The sequence below is a fragment of the Leptonotus elevatus genome, chromosome 8 (genome assembly GCF_054856555.1).
Source record: "Leptonotus elevatus isolate MCC_2025b chromosome 8, RoL_Lele_1.0, whole genome shotgun sequence".
NCBI classification, from domain to species: Eukaryota; Metazoa; Chordata; class Actinopteri; order Syngnathiformes; family Syngnathidae; genus Leptonotus; species Leptonotus elevatus.
In genome coordinates, this window is record NC_141246.1 from 6,776,367 (window position 1) to 6,801,114 (window position 24,748).

Sequence of the window (24,748 nt, forward strand, 5' to 3'; positions counted from 1 at the left end):
TCAGGTGACATTAGCTTAATCCAATGTACAAGTAAAATATTTTTAACTGTGAATGTCCCATAAACCTGCAAGCAAAGAGAGGGCATTAGCTGTCCACTGAGCACTACCTGTTGAACAGATCTAACAGGTCCAAGCATTTCATGTGCGTGTTCTGGGAATGTTTGTCAGAGTTTCTCAACCGTTGATTATTCACCTCAAAGGTCCCTTAGGAGGTGGGGTATATAGAGTTTGAATAGACTGCATTTTATTCTGTGTTTTCATTGCCAAAGCCGCTGATCGGCGATGTTGCGGCAAGATGGTTGAAGCATCCCCAAAGTGGGTCACACAATTTTTCAACAATGTGTGTAGGTCAGGGACAGTACTTCTAGATTAGCAGACTGAAGCCGTGGTCCTCAAAGTCAAGAAGGTTTCTGGCTTGGCTGCCTGAAGATCTCTTCTCTGCTTTTTGAAAATGACGGCTTATGATGGCTTTATCAAAATGCGACCTTTAATATCTGCTGCGCCGGTTCACAGCTGGGTTTCAAATCAACACTTCAATGTGATGCCATGGTTTTCTGTTAGAAAGTGGATTAAATACGTGGAGACAAGTCTCAGTGCAGTGTAGCATCTGCAGTTACAAAATCCAACATACCATCCTTCTAAGGTCCATCCTTAATTTGAATATATTTGCTCCCTCTACCACAGCTGAAGCAGATTCCGGCTGAGGACAACCCCATCTTTTTCCCAACTGACTCGACGTACGACTGGCTGATTGCTAAGATTTTTGTGAGAAGTGCCGATTTCTCAGAGCACCAAATCAACGCCCACTTGCTGCGCACTCACCTGTTGGCTGAAGTTTTTGCGGTTTCACTGCTGCGCAACTTGCCCATGGTGCATCCCTTGTACAAGGTAACAGGAACATCTTCAATCTGGTTTTAACCAAGTGATTTTATTCATCAAAACATATGTTGTCTCAAGATTTTGTTTCATGGTCCTTCCTTCTATCCCTTTAGCTCCTCATACCCCACACTCGATACACTCTGCAGATAAATGAACTAGCTCGGAACCAGCTCATAGGATCTACTGGATTCATAAACGAGGTAAATATCTACCTTTGTTTTCAACATGACATTTAAGATGCTCTGCTTACTTCATACGTTGTACTATTCCTCAGTTTACAGCTTCTGGTGGAGAGGCTTTGAAGAAGATCTTGGCCAGATCGCTGTCTTCGATCACCTACAGGTCCCTTTGCATCCCCGACGATATCGCTGATCGCGACATGCAGGACGTGCCTAACTTCTACTACAGAGATGATGGACTCAAACTGTGGAGCATCATGCTCAAGTATGACTTTTTGCATGAGAAATTATTGTTAACACCAATCTCTACAAATCTTTATAGTCAGGTGACACTTAGGTCAATCAGAATTTTCTCGAGGATCTGGTTGAATTTTCAGATATCATAATTTAGTTTCTCCTCTGAAGTAACTATGACACTAACAGGACTGTCCAACCCAAGAATCATAATGGTACTACTCAATGTATGAACGAAGAAGTAGTCTTGTAACTGTTACAGGTCAAATACCACACCGCTCACTTATTAAAAGACTAACGCAGCACCAAATGAAACTTACATGAGCATGCACTAGGCGACAGAGGCAAAGGAAAAACTCTGAATTCTTTTGAGAAGAATCTTTGACCAAAGACTGGGGCAGCCATCTGCCTCTGCCGTTTGGGTTAGAGAGTAGAAAAGGAGGAAGGCACAGAGAGACAGAGAGAGACAGTCAGAGAGAGAGAGAGAAAGAGAGAGATACAGAGAAAGAGAGAGTATGGTTCTCTTCAATTATAGAGTCTGTAAGTATCAGTGAACATATTTAGCTGAATCGATGTGTCATGATACAAGTTGTCCCTCAAAAGATTTGTACAGGGAGTGATACAACACTACTACAAAAATGATGGCGAGGTCCTACAAGACACAGAACTGCAGACTTGGATTGGGGAAATTTTTAAATACGGATTCCTTTCCCAACCACAAACAGGTGATATTTACAGAGAATAATGCTACATGAGTGCACATTTTATTCATCAGCAGCTCAAAGTTCTGAGAGTGATACAGTTCTCTCATGTTCTTTTTTTTTTGCCAGGAATCCCTCAGAGTTTCACCACTGTGCCTGAACTGACCAAGTTTGTCACCATGGTGATGTTCACCAGCTCGTGCCAACATGCAGCCATAAACAACGGACAGGTGAATCCCTGTGATAAACAATAGACACATCCTTCATATTAGTTCTGGTCTTATTGCAAACCCTCATTGCAGTATGACTATGGTGGCTGGATGCCCAACACCCCCGCCACCCTGCAGCACGCTCCACCAACTGAAAAGGAGACAACAAGTGTGAAGACAATGCTAAAGACGTTGCCCCCGAAGAACGTGACCGCTCAGGGAATGGCCATAGCCTGGCTGCTCACCAGGCAGTCCTCAGACTTTGTAAGTACACCAAAGTTGACATGCCAAAAATGTTGTGGGAAAAAGCAGACCCTTGTTGTTACGTTGATCCAAGTCTGGGTCGTGGGGTTACCAGACTAAGGAGCAAAGCTCAGATCCCCTATCTAATGCCCGCCTCCTTTAGTTCCAAGTTAGCTAGTTCAGTGTGTCGAAGCTCTGCCCTGGTGTATGGCTGCCCTGGTGTACGGCTGCAGAAAGTCAGAGTCCTAAGTGTTTTAAGGGTGAAAATTTGTTGTATTGTGTTATATTTGTGATATTTGTGATTGTCTTGTCACTTCACTTCCACAAACAAAAGCTAGTGAACGTAAATGAGGGTAGGATCATCAATCTACCAGAAAATGATGTCTCCACACGACAGTCTGCAAGTGCATTAAACTGATCGTCTGTCCGATATTCCCTCACTTGAGAGCAAGACCCACAGAAAGTAAAGATCTCCTGCAAGGAGAACATGGAAGGCCAAAACCAAGATTTGAGGCCCAAATTAAAAAACTGTAATAGATGGGTTTGGCCTGGACATTCGATTGCATTAGATCCTATATTCTACAAAGATAATGATGAGAACCGGTTGTAAAGGGATTGAACGGTCCATGATCGCAGGCCCCAAAATCCTGAAGAAACCCCTCATAACACTGCAAGGGACAGTCACATGCCTAAGGTCAAGCCTAAGGAGCACATAGGGACTGGTTGCAAAAATACTCCATTATCTGTCTGACAGCATAGAGTTGCTCAAGTAACTAAAATCAAAAGATAATTTGTTGATGAGAGAACTATTATATATTCATGTATATTCTTTGTGTCGACAGGTCCCCCTCGGCCACTACCCCGACGCCTATTACACTGAAGAGACTCCCCTCCAGTTGCAAAGGGATTTTAAAGCTGAGCTTGAAATGTTGTCGATTGAGATCAACAACAGAAACACAAATCTGAAAGTCCCTTACACTTATCTGGACCCAAAGAAGGTTGAGAACAGTGTGGCCATCTAAACATTGGAAAATCACAATCAAGGAGGAGGATGCCATGATTGAGAAATGTTTGCGTTTTGAGTGTTCATGAATAGTAATATTCAACATATTTTTAAATAAAGTATCACAGGGAACCTCTAAGGTTAATCACAATTTGTCCCGTAAGGCTGGTTGCAGGCCAAGCAAGCAAAAAAGTGAAAGCATGGAAGTTTTGTTTCTTGTTTAAATATCACAAGAATTAAGAAATCTGACAATTTAACAATTAGTTTTTGCTTGACATCATTTGAAGTTCCATCTTCAGTCAAAGTAAGTTTTTGTTGTCTCACAGATTTGAATCCTGGTTGCAAGGATCAACAAGCTGATGCCCATCAAACTCATAACTTTACCTTTACCCCTCTTATCTGACTCGAGCTGTTTTGAGAAAGACCGCACAAATATTCAGGGTATTTTTTGATAGCGTTAATGAAAATAAAAAAATATTATATATACTATAATGCTATGTGTGTTGCTACTGGTTCAGTACAACCGCTGAAAATTAAAGTCAGCATACAGTTGTTGAGGGTCTTCTGCCTAGATTTAGTTTTAACTGTTTAGATTTAGTCATAACTGCTTTAATTTCCTCAGTAGAGCTGGGTGAGTGTTTAAATTATGTTTGGGGGAGCCTCCTCTATTTTCACAACAGTGGGCCATTTGTCTGTGGTTGAAGTCTAATCTTATGCTAGGTGACGTCAGGTCTGAGACCTACTATATTTCCACATCAAAGGGCCATTTGTCAATGTGTATTGAATGATGACTGTCTTAGCTGAGGGCTGGGGGCTGTTTGCTGAAGATTTGGGGGTTTTATGATACTGCTTTTTCAGATAGTATAAGAATGCTGGGAGTCTGCTGTAACGACACACTTGCGAGAGGACTGCAGCCATTTGTCTGTAAACTTACTTGTGTCCGGAATATTCTGTAGAAATAAAAGCTTTGAAGTGACTGTCCACCGATCTCCAGCCTGCATTCGGATAACCAACATTCTCACTACCCGAAAGAAAACGAACACGCGGAAGGCAAAGAGTGTCTTCCAACAAGTACACATCAAAAGTTGCACAAATATCCAAAGTTTGAACCCGTGTCGGGCCACAAAAATTTTAGCGAGACTCCAGGTCAGCGTGTTTTGATACAATGAACCCTTTTCAACTTAGCATTATTCTTAGTTTTTGTTTGAAATTGTTTCCTAAATTGAAGAATCAAATCTGAACAGAAACCGTTCTGTATTGGTCTTTGATATACCGTTATCAAACCGATGCGCAAAAAGTTGTAAAGCACTTCCCTTTACAAATAAAACTCAAACCTAAGATAAAAGTCAATTTAACAAAACAATCCAAAACAAGATAAAAGCAATCAACTTGACAGGCAGGTACGATTATTCCACATCTTACAATGAGTGCATGTTAATCTGAATTCACTTGTGACAGGGCGAAATCTGCAGGTGCAACCTTGAATCAGCCATTGCTCATACATGTCTTACATTCCTAAGAAAAACCTGCTGCAGGTACCTCCCACAAATTAGCATATACAATACAGGTACATAAAAAGCTGTTGTGGCAGACTCCATCTGGTTGGAAAAAGAACGGTGTTACCCCTATTAGGATACCTTATCATTCCGGAATAACAATGGTGGATTATGAGGTGACCGTTTACACTGGCGATCGAGTTCACGCCACCACCGTGAACCCTGTGCACATTAAGCTGGTGGGCACAGAAGGCGAGAGTGACCGCACGTGGCTGAGGTCTTTGGTCATCTTCAGAGGAGCAGTAAGTGTGGGAAAAATAAATCATGACGTTGAAGGAACTTTTTTCTGGTCCTTGGAGTTAAACAGAGTAGTAAAAAGTAGTGATCATTGCGAGAACAACGACCTCAAAAATGCCCGGAACCAATAAGAGTAAAGAAGTTGCAACACCCAACCAGTAACAATAAACAAGTGAATTTCTTTTTGCATTTGTGGGCAGTACCTTTGTATTTTCTCGTGCACGCCTGCTAATATGCATGCCCAAATAGACTGAAAGTGAGCTCAGACACATCAACACCAAACTTTTTTGTAATGCCAACCGTTTTTATCACATTAATTTTGACCAATCTGCAGCAGGCGTTGCACAAGCAAATTCATTTATTAGCCTATGGCGCCACCTAGTGGATTTTGGGTGTTAACACTCAACACACAAATTCCTCTATTTTCATGTTTATGACTCGTCAAAGAAGCGATTGCGCCAGTAATCACGGAAAATGCATTATAACATATCAGGTTTACAGCATATCAAGAACTGTGATTTATAACGGGAGTCAATGAGCCAAAATCGGGCATTATTACAAGAATTTCGAGTGAATCTCTCCCTCCTGTTTGCAATAATTATAAATTGCAGCATGGCGCCAATTTGAACTTCTGCATTTTTTAACAATCCTGGTGAAATGTCAGGTCCCGAGTGTATTTTTTTTAAAATACTTTTTCTTTGATGAAACACAGAAAAACATAAAAATGCCAGAAAATGGACAAATAACACAACCAGGTTAAGCTGGTGGGCACAGAAGGCGAGAGTGACCGCACGTGGCTGAGGTCTTTGGTCATCTTCAGAGGAGCGGTACGTGTGGGAAAAATAAATCATTACGTTGAAGCAACTTTTTCCTGGTCCTGGGAGTTAAACAGAACAATGCCATTGAATGATCCTTTTGTGTATTCATTACAATAAAAGTACTAATTCAATATGATAGGAGTGAAGTAAAAAAACAAAACAAAATAGACCGTATAGCATACTTAAATAAATGTATTTTTTTTCCCATATCATTTTAATTAATGCATTATGCTCTTTTCATGCATGAATTGTATTTAATAAAGAGTGCATGCTTAGTTTTGGTTGAGGTACTGTGCTATGCTTGTATGTTATTGTGGTTCATTTTGGGAGGTGAAATTGTCCCTCCCATGTTTTGTTCCTACTTCAATCAGGTTAGGTAAAGTAATGCACCTCTGGGTATGATGCAATAACCTTCTGAACCTTTTTCAAATTTGGATTCTTTCTTTAAGCACTATGTTACTTGTTTTTGTTTTACCAGCCTGTCTTTAATAGAGCCATGTGATGCATTTTTCATAAATTAGAACAGTTCTAAGGTGTCTTACAAAATGTCTGCTGTTGCATCCGCCGCCGGTCACGGCTCATGTTACACCTTCATTGGAACTGGCAAGAGCACTTTTGACTGATTTAATAAGGACATCAGTGCAAATTGGGCAACCCCGAGCTGCTTTGGCCGCATTAAGGGACATATATCATGATGTTTGCACAGACTTAGGGTTTCTGTACCCTGATAGAGGCCAGATCTAGACACATCTACCAAAGCACCACACACACAACAAGATCTAGGTCTCGTGTTGACCGGTCATACCTAAAACTGCATCTGATTGCCACTGCAGTTACACAAAGTTGATGTATCCTCTTCCACTGAATCTGGACCTGTTTATTATTTATAGGAGATGTAGTATTTGGTGGTAGTGTTAATTTGATCAACCATTTGTTAAATTTTGTCTCAGTTTTAGTCTAATTGCGCTTGTTAGTTTACTCAACCTCATCTCATTTACCTCATCTCATTTCTATTTAGTCAAGTAGAAATATAAACTATATTTGTCTAATTTTAGTCAGGATAATCATTTTGGCCATTTACATTTTTTTTAAATTATGTGTGGCATATAATTTTATTTTATTTGATTGCGATGAATTGTTTTATTTAATTTTAGTTTTTAGTTTGCAATCATGTGTAGTTGCCCAGGTGATTTGTGTTGAAGTGATGTGACTCCTCCAGCCATTTTAAGCAGCATTAGAAGTTAATATTTTGTCTAGAATTAATTTGATGACTTCATTATTTTTCATGTACATTTAATACCTTTAAAAAACACATTTTGCCACTTGCTGTTGACTGAAAATGACATCACAGGTGATCAGGAAACTGGCAACGACCAATCTCAGCTCACCTGTTTTCTGAGTTTGGTCATGTGACGGCAGCAAACAGCCATGATTGATCATTAACTGTTTCCTGAGCAAGCGTGATGTCATCTTTTGTTTATGCTCCTTTGAAATGAACGTAACAGAACAGTGGCACAAGAACATAACGGTACACCTAATATTTTCAACACATGGCATGCTGCTGCGTCTCTTTGAATTTTTTTCTTCTTTCCATATCTGCACTCGCCTTTGCAGATGTGTTCCCACTGCACAAGATCTTCCACCTGTGGGACACGCTGCTGCTGGGGAACTCGTCGTTCCCCTTGTGCATCGGCATGGCCATATTGCAGCAGCTCAGGGACCGCCTTCTTGCTTCAACGAGTGCATCCTGCTGTTCTCTGACCTACCAGGTGACCCTTAACGTATGCATTACAGCAGTGGTTTTCAAACTTTTTACACCATGTAGCACCCGAAAAAACGTACCACCATCATTACCAACGTTAAAATACAGTAACTCAGTAAGGCAATTGTAGATGCACATAAAAAATGAGGCTGGTTTTATCCCTAAAAATGTTTAATATTATTGTAAGCCACTGTAACATGATACACTTGTAAAATTACGCACTACCTATAAATATAGGGAAACAAATGCTTAAATGAGTTAATTGCACAAAAACAGTGAAATACAATTTACAGATTAGGCTGTGATTCTTAGGCATGCCACTAGAGGGAGCCCGCATTCGTGACTAGTGATGGTAAAATGAAGCTTCACGAACCACTTGTGATGGGTTTTTTTTTTTTTACTCCTCGAGATGGTGCTCTTGGTAGGGCTGCTCCTCTGGGATGCTAGATTATGAAGAAAATATTCGATTATAATGATAAGAATTGAAATCGCAATTAGGACGGTCATTTATTTTTGGGCACAAAACGAGAAAAGGTTTAAACGTAAAAAATATTAAGGCAAATAAAATTATTTGAAACGCTATAATTATGCAAGTTCCTTTTGGATTAAACAAAATGTATTACATTTGTTATTTTAAAATAAAGGTGCAAATGTATAAATGTAAACAACTCTAAATTAGTATTCATAATTTTTTGTTTTTTTACGATTATGCTGATTTAGTGTAATAATTGAAATTGTAATTTAGTTTTGATTAATTGCACAGCCCTAGCTCTTGCAATTGAAATTTATTAAATTTCCACTGTATTGAAATTGATTACCGAAACATGTTTTTTTGGCCATACTAAAATAGTGTGAAGTTGCACATCCACTACAATAGGTGGCAGTGGCGCTCTCATTGTTTTAGAGTGCGCAAAGAGTATTACCTTCCCTCCAGAGGTGTACTATTTATAGTAACAAAAAAATTATTGAGAAGGCAGTACTGACCCACACACGTTCTGCTTGAGCCAACCTGGAGTCCTGATACTATTATTATCAAGTTTTGTCAAACCACCCTGAATTTCACACTTGAACCCAACTTTAAGTCAAAGTTCATCTATAAAACCACTGCAAGCACTGGCATCCCTCCTCCGTAAAATCCGTCTCCTTATCTGCTACTGCAAGTTCAGTGTGCATCTGTGTGGAAATGAGATGCAACCAGGCTGCCCCAGGCACCAAAACACTCCAGTTAAAGCGACATTATATGGACAAAAGTTTTTAGACAGCTGGCTATTACTGCACAGTACTTGGCTCAGTTTGGGAGAGGCGCTATTATTTCAAGTACTCAGTCAGCCTAGGTGCTGCAGTATTTTTCTTCACAGTCTTCACTTTGCTTCCTTGAGTCTCTTCTAAGCGTGGCTAACAACATGCAAGAACCAAATGTCATGAAGTAAATACAAGAGACATTCTCTCTCCTCTATTGTTATTGTTTGTTTATTTATCACTAAGACTGACATATGTGCTGTGGTTTCCACTGGTAATATTACACCACAAGTTGACGCTGTTACCTACGGGCTTTTCGGTTAGCGCTCTCTTTTTGTAGCACTCGCACGACACAAACACATACGATTTGCACAGAGTGACCATGTGGCATTCAGAATGTACAAAATGCTCGGGGGATAACTTCCCTTGTAAAGTTCTTGCTTTGGCAAATGCTTTTACTACCTGACGTGCATATGCAAGGAATGAGGGCATGGCAGAGGCAGTTCTCCTTATAAAGGTCAAATATGTCAGGCAAATGCTCCTTTTGCCAAGTTTTCTCTAGAGCCCTTGCCAGCTAGTTAATATCTAAAGCGGCCAGCCCCTTTATTGCTGCTTCAGACCTGAGGAAAAACAATGCAGGAGCTGATGCTTTTGCTAAACGCTTTAAGGAGTTAAGTCGAGAAAATTCACATTGAGGGCCATCATCGTTTTAGCGCATGTGTTCATAAACAGCAATGGAGGAAGGAATCAGAAAGTCGCATTTTCTATTTTGCGTTTGTTTTAAGGTTTAGTGCACACTCTGTTGTGGAGCTTCAATAAAACAATGTCAAACAAAAAGAACAGAAAAGATTGCAGCGCAGTATGCATTCAAGCTTAAAGACTAAGTCACACCAGGTTGTGTGAGTGCAGGAGGTCCCAAAATTATCAGCATAGCCATACAACCAGAAATTGCCTTTTTAGTGTGCTTTATGCAAGAAAGGGGAGAAAATGACTCCTAGTGATCACAAGCTTACAAGTGATAACAGTTCCATGGAACAGTGCATGCAAAATACTTTTTAATAATGAGCCAAGTGTTGCCTCACTCTGTCTAAGACAATATCTGATGGCGTGTGGCAGCAGAATTCTCGTGAATTCATTGCAAAGCAAAGTCACAACTTTTGGTCACAACTATATTAGAGATAGACTGCTATGGGGTTTTTTCAGGGCCGATACCGATGCAGATTATTAGTAGTCAACGAGGCCGATAACCGATATTTGAAGACGATATTCATTTTCAGTAAGACATAATATTGCCGTCAAAATTGTTTAAAATACAAATGCCAATCTTGACTTTGTTGTAGTGTCTTTAACATTAATACTTATTGAACAACTTTTCAAACTTTTCAAAATGTTTAAAAAAAAAACAACTTATAATAAAATGTTCAGGGAGCTCTCAGTGTTATCAGTACGTCTGCCCCCCCCCCCCCCCCCAAAAAAAACTGAAATCTTAAACTTTCACATTTAGTATTCGGTTTAGGTGAACGGTATGGGATTTTCAATAGGTTGTAGGTGAACTAATGACTACACACTCACACGCACGCACACACACACATACATGCAAAATAAATAAAAAAATAAAAAAAGAGAGAGCGCAATGATGATGACATGTCGAATCGGTAAAATTACCGAATGAACAATACTGAGCTCTCTTAAAAGTAGACACAAATAGAAAAGGGAAGGACCAAATAGGTACAACTTTTTGTTTGCATGTAAGGGTCTCCGTAAATGACTTTCGAAATATCCCACTGCTGTATCATGGGAATGTAGTTTGAAGAAATAAACATTCATTACCTCTTCCAAGGAGAAGCATTTTATGGCCATATTTTCTTTGTCATTTTGCTTCAGTGCTAGAGACATTTTGAGTGTTTTGCAACCTTGATCAGCGGATGGCTTGTTTCATTTGGCTGTTTTCCCCCTTAGAAATTGACATTGAACGTTGCGTCCGTGAATCCATCAACCTCTTCTTCTGGACGCCAAAAAGTGCAACATACAGACAACATGCGCAGCCACCGAAGGTCTCAGGTGACAACGGCTTTGGGAAAAACACAACGTACTACTCATCCGACTACCAGGACTTCCCCAAGACGGACCTAGTGAGTATATATTTTACATGATATATATATATATATATATATATAAATATATATATATATATAATTTTTTTTTTTACCAGTGTTGGGCTAACGTGTTATTTACAGTAATGTATTACATTTAGGCAATAACGAAGTAATATGACCAGTTACATATCATATGTTAGTATTCTTATTACAGTTACAGAGTCCCATACCGCATTACAATTTTGGGACCATAAGACAAATTAATCATCAAAAACCAAAAACAAAGCGGCCCTTCAGATCTTTTACAATATAAGTTGTTAACTGAAACAATCACCACGAGCAGAATGTGTATAGGCCTATACAATATATGAAATACGAGGTGACCTCCAGTTGCAAATTTTCTTTGCAGTCTCGGGAACCTCTTGTGCTGCTGGACCTGAAAGCTGAAGTGTCCCCTCGCATCTCGGCAGAGGACTTCATCGACCTGTGTGAGATGTCGTACACCGCAAATAACCGGACCAAAGCCAACAGGCCAAGAATTATTGCTGTAGACATTCGGAGTGCAGAGGAGTATCCTTGCCAAGGTGTTGTGAAATATGTTTCTCTCTCTTTATCAATTTCCTTAGTAGATTTCATCATCGGGAAATGGTGTGCACAGGCTGTAACATCAGTTGGAAGATTCATTTTGTTTCCTTGTACTCCAGCCACCCATCTTTTTTAAGTACTTTTTCCTATCTAATCAACTTTTGAAAATTGTTTAAAATAATTCAGCCAGTTAGTTAAATTAGATTAGAGTTTCATACCAAAAAAAGCAGAGGATAGGTTTCACCCCGAGGAATTGCAATTGTTAGAGCTTTTTGTCCAGCGATGGGCATTTGACAGATTTCTTTGAGGTGCTATGAGGAAAACTAACGATGGATTATTTAAGTAAGGTAGCATCCAGCATGGTTTTAAATGGTCTTTAACCTCACGGAAACCAGCTTCAGCAAAGGCCACATGTCTGGCAGCATCAACATTCCTTTCAGCACGGCGTTCGGCACCGATGACGAGGTGCTGCAATGTCCTACGACAGGAGCCCTCCAGAACTACAAAGGACGGGTTGTTGTCGTCATCGGCCACGCTATGAAAAGCGCTTCTGTGGTAAGGACGCATTTACAAAAGCACACGGTCCGGCAAAGAATTTTATACATAATTGGTAGTAACTGTTTTTTTTTCACAAAACTGGAAATAAACTATTTTGAATGAATAAGGGAGGTCATTCCAAAATTCAATCCGCAGAAGTTATTTTCTTATGTGGTAATGAAAGTCAAATGACTTAATATTAGCTTAATCATATTAATAAGTACATTTCCTGGATATTATAAAAGTATGACATCAATTGTGGGTTTCCTGCATGTATCATGCCAGCAATTGTGTCACAAAATAGATGCATACTTCAGATTGCCTAATGATGATGGAACATCATCCAAATTCCTTTGTGTTTTCAATGGAATAAAATTTGCCTTAACTAAGTTGGGAAAAACAAAACAAATGTGGAAAACGTGCCCTTATTTCATGTTAGAAAAAATAAGCTTTCCGAGCCTTTGAAGAGACTGCCCTATAGTAAATTGTATTTAATCCGAGTTATGTGCTAAAATCCTTCAATTCTACCGTCCCCTGAAATGAAATTATTAATACATATAATCAGTGCTTAGTTCAGTTTTTCATGTTTTCTGAAAAAAATGACTTATTTTAGGATGGCAAGATTTTCTTTTTTTCGTTAGTTCACAGATCGTTGAGTTTCAAGGTTAACAGGCTACATTTTGGCCACATACAGGAGTTTATAACAAGCTGTTCTTTAAAATAACTTTCATTGCAAGCCAATTAAAAGTAGATTTTCATCGACAATACACTCTCATCCCTAGAACTATTTACTGTCCCATTGACTCCCATTACAACATGCATTTTTCAATATGCTATAATCCTGATATGTTATAATGCTTTTCTCATGAAAACTGAATGAATCTGTTAATAATCCTTTGAAAACAAGGAAAACTGGGCATTATACAAAAGAAAGCCGTTTCTTTGAATTGCCCGCCCCCCACCAATGCTGCCCTGTGCGGCTGCACATAATGCACGGCAGATGCTAGAAGCCCCACTGCAGGGTTTTTTCTTCTGTCAAATCTTCCGTCTTTCTGCTTCCTCCTAGTTTGCTGCACACCTTGTCAAGGTGCAATTCCCACGGGTTTGCATCCTAGACGGAGGGATCAACAAGCTGAAGCCCACAGGACTCCTGACTGTCCCTTCCCCTCAGATCTGAGCCAAAGCGGTTGAGTCAAATGGAAAAGACTATGTACATATTCTTTGTGTGTGTTTTTCTGATACCATCATGAAGGAATGAACAAAACTAATTTAAAAACATTTGCACGTCTCTTGCATTAGCTAACATTAAACAGTCCCACTATATCTTTTTTAATGTCGAAGGAGGTAGTACAGTACTGTATTTCCAAGATATTTGAGGAAAAAATACGCCTCTTAAGTCACATAACAAACAGTAAATTATACACTCATCAGCCTCTGCAATCTGATGATACTAATAATAATCAAAACTGTAGTTGAACTGTAGTTGGATGTAGCAGTTGGGTTTTCTTCACAACTTGATGTCTGACCTGAATTAATTTTTTTGTCCAAGATTGTTTTAGACTCAGTTGCAAAACAAGTCAACACTCAGATGTCACAGTTCATTTATATTTTGCCTTAGCTTCAATACTGTTTTCATAACAGCCCACAGACAGAGACATAACCAACTAGATAAAGGTCAAACCGCACCAAAGTAAAGTAGGGATGAAACCGTTTCTTGAGAAACGGCAATCTTCGGTTTATATTTTGTTCATTATTTTGTACTTTTTTCATTTCTTCCTCTTTTTTTTAACGGCAAAATAAAAACAATTAAAAAAATAAAATATATTTCAATACAAAGACTAGCTTCATTTGATCCTTGGAAATATATATTATTTTTATTTACAACTGTTGAACGAAACAATAAAAACTAACAGCTTTAAAGACGTCTTTCTAATAATCTTCTCATAGAAACAATTCTCAAAACACCTTGCTTGAAGATTTAGGCCTGCCTACCAGCGCTACAATCCAGCAGCGTTGATTTACGAGGACCCCATAGGTATTGAGTTGAGTAGGGTATTTTGCTCTGAGATGATACACCAAAGACGTTCAACTAAGATGCTATTTGGATTTGGCTTTGCAAAGTTCGTAAATTACTTTTGATTTCTCCAACAAGTACTAGCAAGTACAACTGAAAGTAAAATGACTCATTTATATTTTGCCTTAGCTTCAATACTGTTTTCTAAACAGCCCACATACAGAAACATACCCAATTAGATAGAAGGTCAAACCGCAAAAAGGGCGTAACGTAGGGATGAAACCGTTTCTTGACAAACTGCAATCTTGCTACACTAAATAACCAAGTAACTCTTGCGATGGGTAAAACTCGATAACGCCAGCAGCAAAAGTTGAGAAATGCTGCTGCTTTTGTTGCGTAATCTTGTTGGGCCATTACCTGGCAGGGATGCCGTATGCCAATCATCTCTGTTCTTTCTATTTCCTCCTGGTTCACCCCACACCTTCTTGATCAGAAATTCAGAGTCCGCCTATCGAGACAAGGCCGACTAAAAATTCCTACAATTCCGAGACAAGACCGAGACCCTTAAAAAGTGGTCTTGGGACCAGCCTCGAGACCAAGACTGATCTCGAGAACGCTCACAAAGAATTTTGCCAGACATTCACCAACAGTTTTAATGGTCACAAACCGTTTTACTTGCCGCCAAGGAATTTTGATCATGTTCAATCAAGGTCCTCACTTTGAGCACTTTGAAGGTAGAAAAGCTTTCAGTAATCCCTGTTCCACTTAAGTGTCACAAATAAAATGTACAATGCCTGTTATTTTGGGCGGGAAAAATGACCCCGTTTAATAAGATTTCCCCCTGTTGCATATCACCATGGTTGTTCTGCGTCCTTCATTTTTGATTGCTTCTAATTCGTTGATCAAAAGATAATCTGAACAAATCACATTCCTTATTTGACCAACTTTGTTACTTAACGATTATATCGGGTGATCACATCTGACATAATCATACAGTTGTGCAAAAAGGAATATCGTCATTAACATGATGCACCAGATGAGTCCGATTCTTGAGTGCCTTACTGTACTGCATCTGCATTTACTGTTAATGGGATTTAAATGTGGAAGTGCTTAGCTTGCAAATTAAAATGTCACAACATTGCGCAGATACATCAGACAATAAAACGAAAATAAAAACCACTCACTCACTCAGTCACTGGTACCTCCCCCTAACAACCATACATAATATACAAGAAACTTGTGGCCGGTTGTCTCTACTTGAACGAGAAATCTAATTTCCCGTATTAGTATTCCTCATCATTCAGTAGTAATAATGGTGAACTATAAGGTGACCGTCTACACAGGCAACCGAAATCACGCCGACACGGTGAACAACGTGCACATCAAGCTGGTGGGCACAGATGGCAAGAGCAACCGCACATGGCTCAAGTCTTTGATCACTCCAGAGGATCAGTAAGTACAGTAAAACACTATTTTTATTTTGTGTTCTCATTTGAGTTTGTACCTAAAGTGCCAAAAGCTGATTGGTTGCCAACCAAGGTCCCCACCACAAGGCACCATATTAAAACATGAAATGATGAGTATAGTTGCACGCGCACAAAAAAAAAAATATATATATATATTGTCAGTTTTAATTGAAAGATGTGAATGCAGCTTTAATTATTTGGAAGCCACGTTGCAATTAGTGTGTCATCTGGAATAAAAACTTCCTTTCATGATTTACTCACTTTTGCAAAGATAATTAGTGTAGTACACTACCTAAAAGAAAATCAAGGTTCTCGAAGGAGAAAAAAAACTGCTGGGAATGTACTTGTTAGCAAACCTTTTTTCGGAGGCATAATTTAACAAGAATATAAATTAAACCAATGCGCAAACTAGCTTTAGCATTGGTCATCAAAATAAAAGTACAGGGTCTATTATTTATTTCTTGAGACAACATTTCCTGTCATTTTTTCAGGGGTCAACTTGTACTGTTTCCTGCCCAAACTCCCTTGGACGGCTGGTTCTGATCAAACTCGTCAAACGACCTAACGCCGATTCGTATGATGACGCTTGGTTCCCTGATAAGGTGGAAATCAAATCACCCAAGAATGACGTCTACACCTTTCCAGTGCACTGCTGGATCTGTAGTGGGGAGGCTCACCTCTTCAGAGAGGGCACAGGTGGGTTAATTTGATTTTTGTGCGCTTGTCTGCCATCATGTGTTTGATACCCTACAAATAATCCTCCTCATGCAATATGTTTGTGGTTTTGCTCTGACAGCTCTGAGGATCTTTGATGAAAGCCACTCTCTTGGACAGAACGCGAGGAAGGGAGCTGATCCAGCGAAGTGCAGACTATGAGCGAGTGTCATCCAATGTTTACTTTTTTTTATAATTAAAGTGTTCTGTATGAGGCTACATTAATCTTTAAACCACCCAACAGATGGGATTCTTATGCCCCAGGTGTCCCCCACACCATTAAGGCAGATGGTCCTTTGACCCTGCCACAGTTGCGATCCAGTTCTCGTTCACCAAAGCTACAGAGTTTTTATTCACAGTGGTTACAGGTTAAGAGCCATCCAAAATTTACAATATGATGGGATCAATCAACATTGTTTGTTGTTGTTGTTTGTTTTTTTGCTATGTAAAATCTGCCTGCTTTTTTCCCAGCTTGGTTGAGCTTAACATAAAAGGGCTGGCTGACAACCAAGAAAATTGAAAAAATCTTGATGATATCAATGACGTGTTCCATAACAAAGACACACCCTTATCAGGTAGCTGACCGAGGACTAAAAGTGTTTTAAGTGTTGTTCGTCAAGTGTTTCTAAGAGTCAAGAGCAAATAAAAGAAGGCATTAATACCAGCAAAGTAGTAACTGTAGTATTTAACAGAGGTGGGCATTCCGTCAATATTGACGGAAGGTTTGTCAATAACGAACACCTCTTTAGTTGGAGGTAAACAAATGACAGGAAATTTACTTTAATTTAATTTACTGAGTGGGTTTTTGTCCGTCAATGACCATTTGCGCTCACAAATGACAATTATAATGTGGTTTGGCTTAAAATATTGGCAGATTGCCAATGACAGAAGGATGGACACTCAAAATTTTAATTAATTGATGTGCCAAACTCTGGTATTTCAATTCTTATTATTTTGTATTATTATTAGTTCTTTCAAGCGATTACAATTTTGTAATTAGTTAATTGCACAATTTTTCATAATTAATCGCGATTAATCACATTTTCTACGCAGCTTGAAATACATATTTAAATGAGTACAATTTTAGAATTGATGTAAAAATCCTCAAATAGAAAATATATTTAAAATGGTAAAGATTGTTGGTCAGATTTTGTGTGTATTTTTTTAATGAAAAAAAAAGAGAAAATTTGTTCAAATAGGAATGTACAAAAGTTTATACAAAGTAGGCGTCTTCTTTATGTTTGTGATTTTCATTGGAGCTGGTAAGCATTTGATAGATGGCGTTGGAAAGTGAGGTTTATATTTTGTACTTTTTTTTTCTTCCTGTCCTTTTTTTTACGGCAAAATAAAAACAATTAAAAAAATAAAATATATTTCAATACAAAGACTAGCTTCATTTGATCCTTGAAAATATATATATATTTATATTTATATTATATTTATTTATATATTTTTTTACAACTGTTGAACTAAACAATAAAAACTAACAGCTTTAAAGACGTCTTTCTAATATTCTTCTCATAGAAACAATTCTCAAAACGCCTTGCTTGCAGATTTAGGCCTGCCTACGAGCGCTACAATCCAGCAGCGTTGATTTACGAGAACCCCATAGGTATTGAGTTGAGTAGGGTATTTTGCTCTGAGATGATACACCAAAGACATTCAACTAAGATGCTATTTGGATTTGGCTTTGCAAAGTTCGCAAATTACTTTTGATTTCTCCAACAAGTGACAAGCAAGTACAACTGAAAGTAAAATGACTGATTTATATTTTGGCTAAGCTTCAATACTGTTTTCAAAACAGCCTACATACAGAAACATACCCAATTAGATAGAAGGTCAAACCGCACCCAAGGGCGTAAAGTAGGGATGAAACCGTTTCTTGACAAACGGCAATCTTGCTACACTAAATCACCAAGTAACTCTTGCGATGGGTAAAACTCGATAACGCCAGCAGCAAAAGTTGAGAAATGCTGCTGCTTTTGTTGCCTAATCTTGTTGGGCCATTACCTGGCAGGGATGCCGTATGCCAATCATCTCTGTTCTTTCTATTTCCTCCTGGTTCACCCCACACCTTCTTGATCAGAAATTCAGAGTCCGCCTATCGAGACAAGGCCGACTAAAAATTCCTACAATTCCGAGACAAGACCGAGACCCTTAAAAAGTGGTCTTGGGACCAGCCTCGAGACCAAGACTGATCTCGAGAACGCTCACAAAGAATTTCGACAGACATTCACCAACAGTTTTAATGGTCACAAACCGTTTTACTTGCCGCCAAGGAATTTTGATCATGTTCAATCAAGGTCCTCACTTTGAGCACTTTGAAGGTAGAAAAGCTTTCAGTAATCCCTGTTCCACTTAAGTGTCACAAATAAAATGTACAATGCCTGTTATTTTGGGCGGGAAAAATGACCCCGTTTAATAAGATTTCCCCCTGTTGCATATCACCATGGTTGTTCTGCGTCCTTCATTTTTGATTGCTTCTAATTCGTTGATCAAAAGATAATCTGAACAAATCACATTCCTTATTTGACCAACTTTGTTACTTAACGATTATATCGGGTGATCACATCTGACATAATCATACAGTTGTGCAAAAAGGAATATCGTCATTAACATGATGCACCAGATGAGTCCGATTCTTGAGTGCCTTACTGTACTGCATCTGCATTTACTGTTAATGGGATTTAAATGTGGAAGTGCTTAGCTTGCAAATTAAAATGTCACAACATTGCGCAGATACATCAGACAATAAAACGAAAATAAAAACCACTCATTCACTCAGTCACTGGTACCTCCCCCTAACAACCATACATAATATACAAGAAACTTGTGGCCGGTTGTCTCTACTTGAACGAGAAATCAAATTTCCCGTATTAGTATTCCTCATCATTCAGTCGTAATAATGGTGAACTATAAGGTGACCGTCTACACAGGCAACCGAAATCACGCCGACACGGTGAACAACGTGCACATCAAGCTGGTGGGCACAGATGGCAAGAGCAACCGCACATGGCTCAAGTCTTTGATCACTCCAGAAGATCAGTAAGTACATTAAAACACTATTTTTATTTTGTGTTCTCATTTGAGTTTGTACCTAAAGTGCCAAAAGCTGATTGGTTGCCAACCAAGGTCCCCACAAGGCACCATATTAAAACATGAAATGATGAGTATACTTGCACGCACACAAAAAAATAAATATATTGTCAGTTTTAATTGAAAGATGTGAATGCAGTTTTAATTATTTGGAAGCCACGTTGCAATTAGTGTGTCATCTAGAATAAAAACTTCATGATTTACTCACTTTTGCAAAGATAATTAGTAGGCAGGGATGCCATATGCCAATCATCTCTTTGTTCTTTCTATTTCCTCCCTGTTCACGACACACCTTATCAAGATGTCTATTTTGTCTAAATGAATCTCCAGAGTCAACACTTTAACTTTGACAGTTCTATTTTATCTTACTACAATGTGCTTTAAACGTTTATTCCTTTTGTCAGATTACGTCCAAGAACACTGGAAGGAGGACTGGTTATTTTCATACCAGTTCCTAAATGGAGTCAATCCCACCTTGATTCAACGTATCAAAACTCTGCCCGAGAATTTCCCCATGACTGATGACATGGTCTCCATTCCCGGTTACTCAAACTTGTACAATGAGATGAAGGTAACAGTTTGTTTCATATTCTTCTCACAATCGTTTTAATTGAGATTTGAATATTCAGAGCTGTTTTGTCAACAACACAAAAACTCGAATTTGCACTTGACTATACGGTATGTAGTACAGACAATATAAGCATTCATATTTATTTGCCGTCAAACAGCAAGGTAACGTGTACCTGTGTGACTACAAGAACCTTGACGGAATGCTAGCACACACCATACAAGGGATGCAGCAACACTTAGTGGCTCCCCTCGTCTTGCTTCACAAAAGACCCGACGACAAGCTGATGCCAATTGCCATTCAGGTGACATTAGATTAATCCAATGTACAGGTCAAATATTTGTAATGGTGGTTGACCAAAGCCTGAGTTTATGGGTAAGGTAGAGAGATTCTGCAGTATTGGATAGATAGACGGGCTATGTTACAAGACTTCTTATCTACTTACTAACATCACGTTGGGTCCCATATGCTCGACCATAAGTGCACGTGACACCAGACGCCCAGTCACAGGCCAGTGATCAACTTTGTACTGTGAATATATCATCAGATCTGCGACTGAATGTCATGGACCCTCAAGTAAAGAGAGGGGCTTAGCTGACCACCTGTTGAACAAATCTGACAGGCCCAAGCATATAATGTCGGCATGCTGGGAATGTTTGGCAGATTCTCCTAATAGTTGAATTTTTACCTCATAGGTCCGGTAGAAGGTGAGGGATAGGGAGTCTGTATTGGTTGCATTGATGGTTTGTAATTATGATGGCTTTATCAAAATGTGACACGGCTGGGTTAAAAATCAACACCTTAATCTGAGGCAATGATTTTCATTTAGAAAAGTGGATAAATAAGTGGAGAAAAATCTCAGGGGAGAATGGAGCTACAGTGCAGATCATTTGTAGAATTGTCAGTTATAAAAATACAACATGATGTCCTCCAAACGTCCATATTTACTATGATTATATTTGCTCCACCTCCCAAAGCTGAAGCAGACTCCGGCCGAGGACAACCCCATCTTTTTACCAACTGACCCGGCGTACGACTGGCTGACAGCTAAGATTTTTGTGAGTAGTGCTGATTAAGGCCTAAAGCGCCTGCCAAAACATGCCTCTAAAACCTGTAGGTGACTTTTGAATCACCCCTGAAAACTTGAAGTTTTCCTGGAAATTCAACAATATTGTCACCGCCTACTAAATATCTCGACATCTCCTGAAACAGATAGAAACATAATTCCAAAATCATTTCAGAGCTTACACCTATGGCGTTGACACAAATCAGTTTATTATTATAAACCTTCAATATATATATTTTTTTTAATCAACAAACTGTGTTGCATCTGCGGTTAATTTACCTTCAACACTGGAGCGCACTTGAAATAACCTCAAGGATCAAGTGGTAATCATTCATCATGCATTCAGTTACAAAGCCTTCGAAATGTTCAACATCCTCATTGTCTTCAAACATATTTCTTAAAGGGACTGTAACGTAAAAAATTTACTTTTTGAGCTTTTAGCCATGTTAAAATGTTAATTCCCCACCAAAAACATCACCGAAGTGGTGTTTTCCTCCATTCACCCCTCTATGAGATATTCAAGGCCATTCTGCTCTCCAAGCACCAGACACTCCCACCGTGAGAAAACGAACAGGTGCTTACTTTTTGACGTCATTAGGTGCAGACCCACCTCCGCACCGCCTCTGCGGACTAAACGCACGCCCACTTTCTTTGAGACCTCCATGGAATAGTGACAAAAGTAGCCTTTATCAGTAAATATTCTGTCCAAATGAATTCAAAGCAAGCATAGTGGATCATAAAAAACTACACCGCCATGGTGTCAAAGGTAAGCTTTAATCATTATATGCCTATAGTAAACTGTGGAAGGTCTTAAAATACTAATGTAATCTCTTTAACATTATGTCACTGTCAACTGGTTACACTGATTTGAATTCCTCGCGCGTCGTCGTCAATCGCTGTCATTTATTTCATAACTCGCGCGAATCTGCGTCAGCCATGAATGCTCAAATAAAATTCCAAGACATCCTACGAGGCCCACGTCACCGCCACCAAAGATAGGGAGGGGGATTAGTTCTCATGCAGAAGATAAATAATAAATGGCGTCGGTGCCTGTCTGTTATGGTGTGTTTTTCTGTAATTTTTCCATCGCGTGACGTGCCGACGGCCAGGCTGATGCCACAGGGGGGAGGCGTTGGTCACATTTGGCCTACGTCAGATTGGTGTATCGAGGCCTTTACACCATGTACTGTACCATTCCTCAGTTTGCTGCTTCTGGTGGAGAGGCTTTGACGAAGATCTTGGAAAGATCGCTGTCCTCGATCACCTACAGATCCCTTTGCATCCCTGTCAACATTGCTAATCGCGACTTGCAGGACGTTCCCAATTTCTACTACAGAGATGATGGACTCCAACTGGAGCATCATTTTCAAGTACGACTTTTTGCATGACAAATTATTGCAACACCAGTCTTGACACATTTTTGTAGTGGGGCGACACTTAGGTCAAATTTAAATTTTCTCGAGGATCTGATTGAATGTGCAGATATATTTCTCCTTACCCTATACCAGTGGTTTTCAACCCCGGTCCTCGAGTAACCCTATCCAGCCTGTTTTCCATGTCTCCCTCAGCCAACACAGGTGTTTCAACTGATCAGCTAATCAGCCAGGCCTGCATGAAGCCTGATAACGATTCTTAGCTGTGTTGGCTAAGGGAGACATGGAAAACAGGCTGGATAGGGCTACTCGAGGACCGGGGTTGAGAACCACTGTCGGATATTATAGAGTCTGTAAGTATAATTGAAAATATTTAGCAGAATGGATATGTCTCAAAATAGATGTGCAGAGAGTAATACAGTACTACTACAAAAGTGACAAGGAGGTTCAACGAGACTCAGAACTGCAGACTTGGATTGGGGACATTTTTGAACACGGATTCCTTTCCCAGCCACAAACAGGTGATATTTACAGAGAATGATGCTACACATTGCTAAGTGGGTGCACATTTTATTTATCAGCAGTTCAAGGTTCTGGCTGTGATAAAGTTTAATCATGTTCTTATTTTCCATTCTCAGAAATCCCTCAGCGTTTCACCACTGTGCCTGAACTGACCAAGTTTGCCACCATGGTGATGTTCACCAGCTCGTGCCAACATGCAGCTGTAAAGAGCAGACAGGTGTGATAAACAGAAATAACCTTTGTATTACTTCCGGTCTTAATGCAAACCCTCATTGCAGTATGACTATGGTGGCTGGATGCCCAACACTCCCGTCACCCTGCAGCGAGCTCCACCAATTGAAAAGGGGACAACAAGCGAGGCCACTATGCTCGAGACATTGCCCCCGATCAACGTGACTGCTCAGGGAATGGCCACGGTCTGGCTGCTCAGCAGGCAGTCCTCAGACTTTGTAAGTACACCAAAGTTGACGTGACAAAAATTTTGTGGGGAAAAGGCAGACACTTATTGTCACGCTGATCCAGATCTGGGTCGTGGGGGTACCACTCTAACTAGCAACGCTAAGATCCCCCTTTCTCAAGCCGCCTCCATGAGTTCCAAGTTAGCTAGTTCAGTGTATCGTAGCTCTGCCCTGGTGTACGGCTGCGGAAAGTCAGAGTCACTCCTGGATGTCTAAACTTTCCTAAGGGTGATTCCAGCCTGCCTCTGAAGGAAATTCATTGTATTGTATTGTATTGTATTTGTGATTTTTGTGATGGTCTTGTCACTTCAGCCATGAACAAAAGTTAGTGCCCATAAGTGAGGGTAGGAACATTAATACATGACAGTCTGCAAGTGCATTTAAATGATCATTTGTCAATCGCATGATACAATGTTCCCTCCCTTGAGAGCAAGACCCAGAGAAAGGAAAAATCTCCTGCAAGCACAAGGAAACAATGCAAACTTTACACAGGAAAGACAAAACCAAGATTCGAGACCCGAATGGTAGAACTGTAACGGCACAAGTGCGAACCTCTTGTCTACAATGCTGCCTTGACATTTTATTAAATTCAATTCAGATCATAACCGGTGGAGGATTCAACCAAGCAGAAGTTTGACTTGCTAGAAATGCAAACAAAGCTTCTACTCCAGTTGTAAAGGGATTGATAGTAGGCCTCATAGTCATGAAGAATCCCCCTCAGAACACTGCAATGGACACGCTCACATGTCTTTTCCCAGCCAAAGGAGCACATGAGGACTGGTTGTGAAAACAGTCTAGTATCTGTCTGACCAGGTCAAGCTGATCAAAGTGTCTAAAATAAAAAGATAATTGGTTGATGACAGAAGTGTTATATATATTCACAGATGTTCTTTATGTCAACAGGTCCCGCTCGGCCACTACCCCGAGGCCCATTACATTGAAGAGACTCCCTGCCAGTTGCAAATGGATTTTAAAGCTGAGCTTGACATGTTGGCGATCACGATCAACAACAGAAACAAAAGTCTGGAAATCCCTTACACTTATCTGGATCCTAAGAAGGTTGAGAACAGTGTGGCCATTTAAACATCGGAAAGTTAATCACAATTTGTTTCATGAGGCTGGTTGACTTTTCCAACAATAAACAAAAGAGGAAGGACTTGTTAGTTACCTGTAAGTCAAATATATATATTTTT

The 24,748-nt window shown here is 39.6% G+C and overlaps 1 protein-coding gene and 2 pseudogenes across 2 annotated transcripts in view; all 3 read left to right on the plus strand.

Moving 5' to 3' along the window:
• LOC147169403 (arachidonate 12-lipoxygenase, 12R-type-like) overlaps positions 1–3,467 on the plus strand; it is a 9,519-nt gene extending 6,052 nt beyond the window's left edge. Inside the window, exons 7-14 of the mRNA XM_086082839.1 lie at positions 1–4; positions 685–888; positions 993–1,079; positions 1,154–1,323; positions 1,896–2,017; positions 2,123–2,223; positions 2,296–2,466; positions 3,288–3,467. The exon at positions 1–4 is cut by the window's left edge and continues 140 nt beyond it. Coding sequence (XP_085938965.1) covers positions 1–4; positions 685–888; positions 993–1,079; positions 1,154–1,323; positions 1,896–2,017; positions 2,123–2,223; positions 2,296–2,466; positions 3,288–3,467 — 1,039 coding nt within the window. The remainder of the gene's footprint in view (positions 5–684; positions 889–992; positions 1,080–1,153; positions 1,324–1,895; positions 2,018–2,122; positions 2,224–2,295; positions 2,467–3,287) is intronic.
• A 1,592-nt stretch (positions 3,468–5,059) lies between these two features.
• On the plus strand, positions 5,060–24,638 carry LOC147169404 (arachidonate 12-lipoxygenase, 12R-type-like; annotated as a pseudogene).
• On the plus strand, positions 6,605–14,176 carry LOC147169405 (TBC domain-containing protein kinase-like protein; annotated as a pseudogene). The gene is made up of 6 exons (XR_015095749.1): positions 6,605–6,662; positions 7,674–7,828; positions 11,020–11,192; positions 11,566–11,726; positions 12,137–12,296; positions 13,345–14,176. The product of XR_015095749.1 is annotated as a TBC domain-containing protein kinase-like protein (transcript).
• Positions 24,639–24,748: the final 110 nt, after the last annotated feature.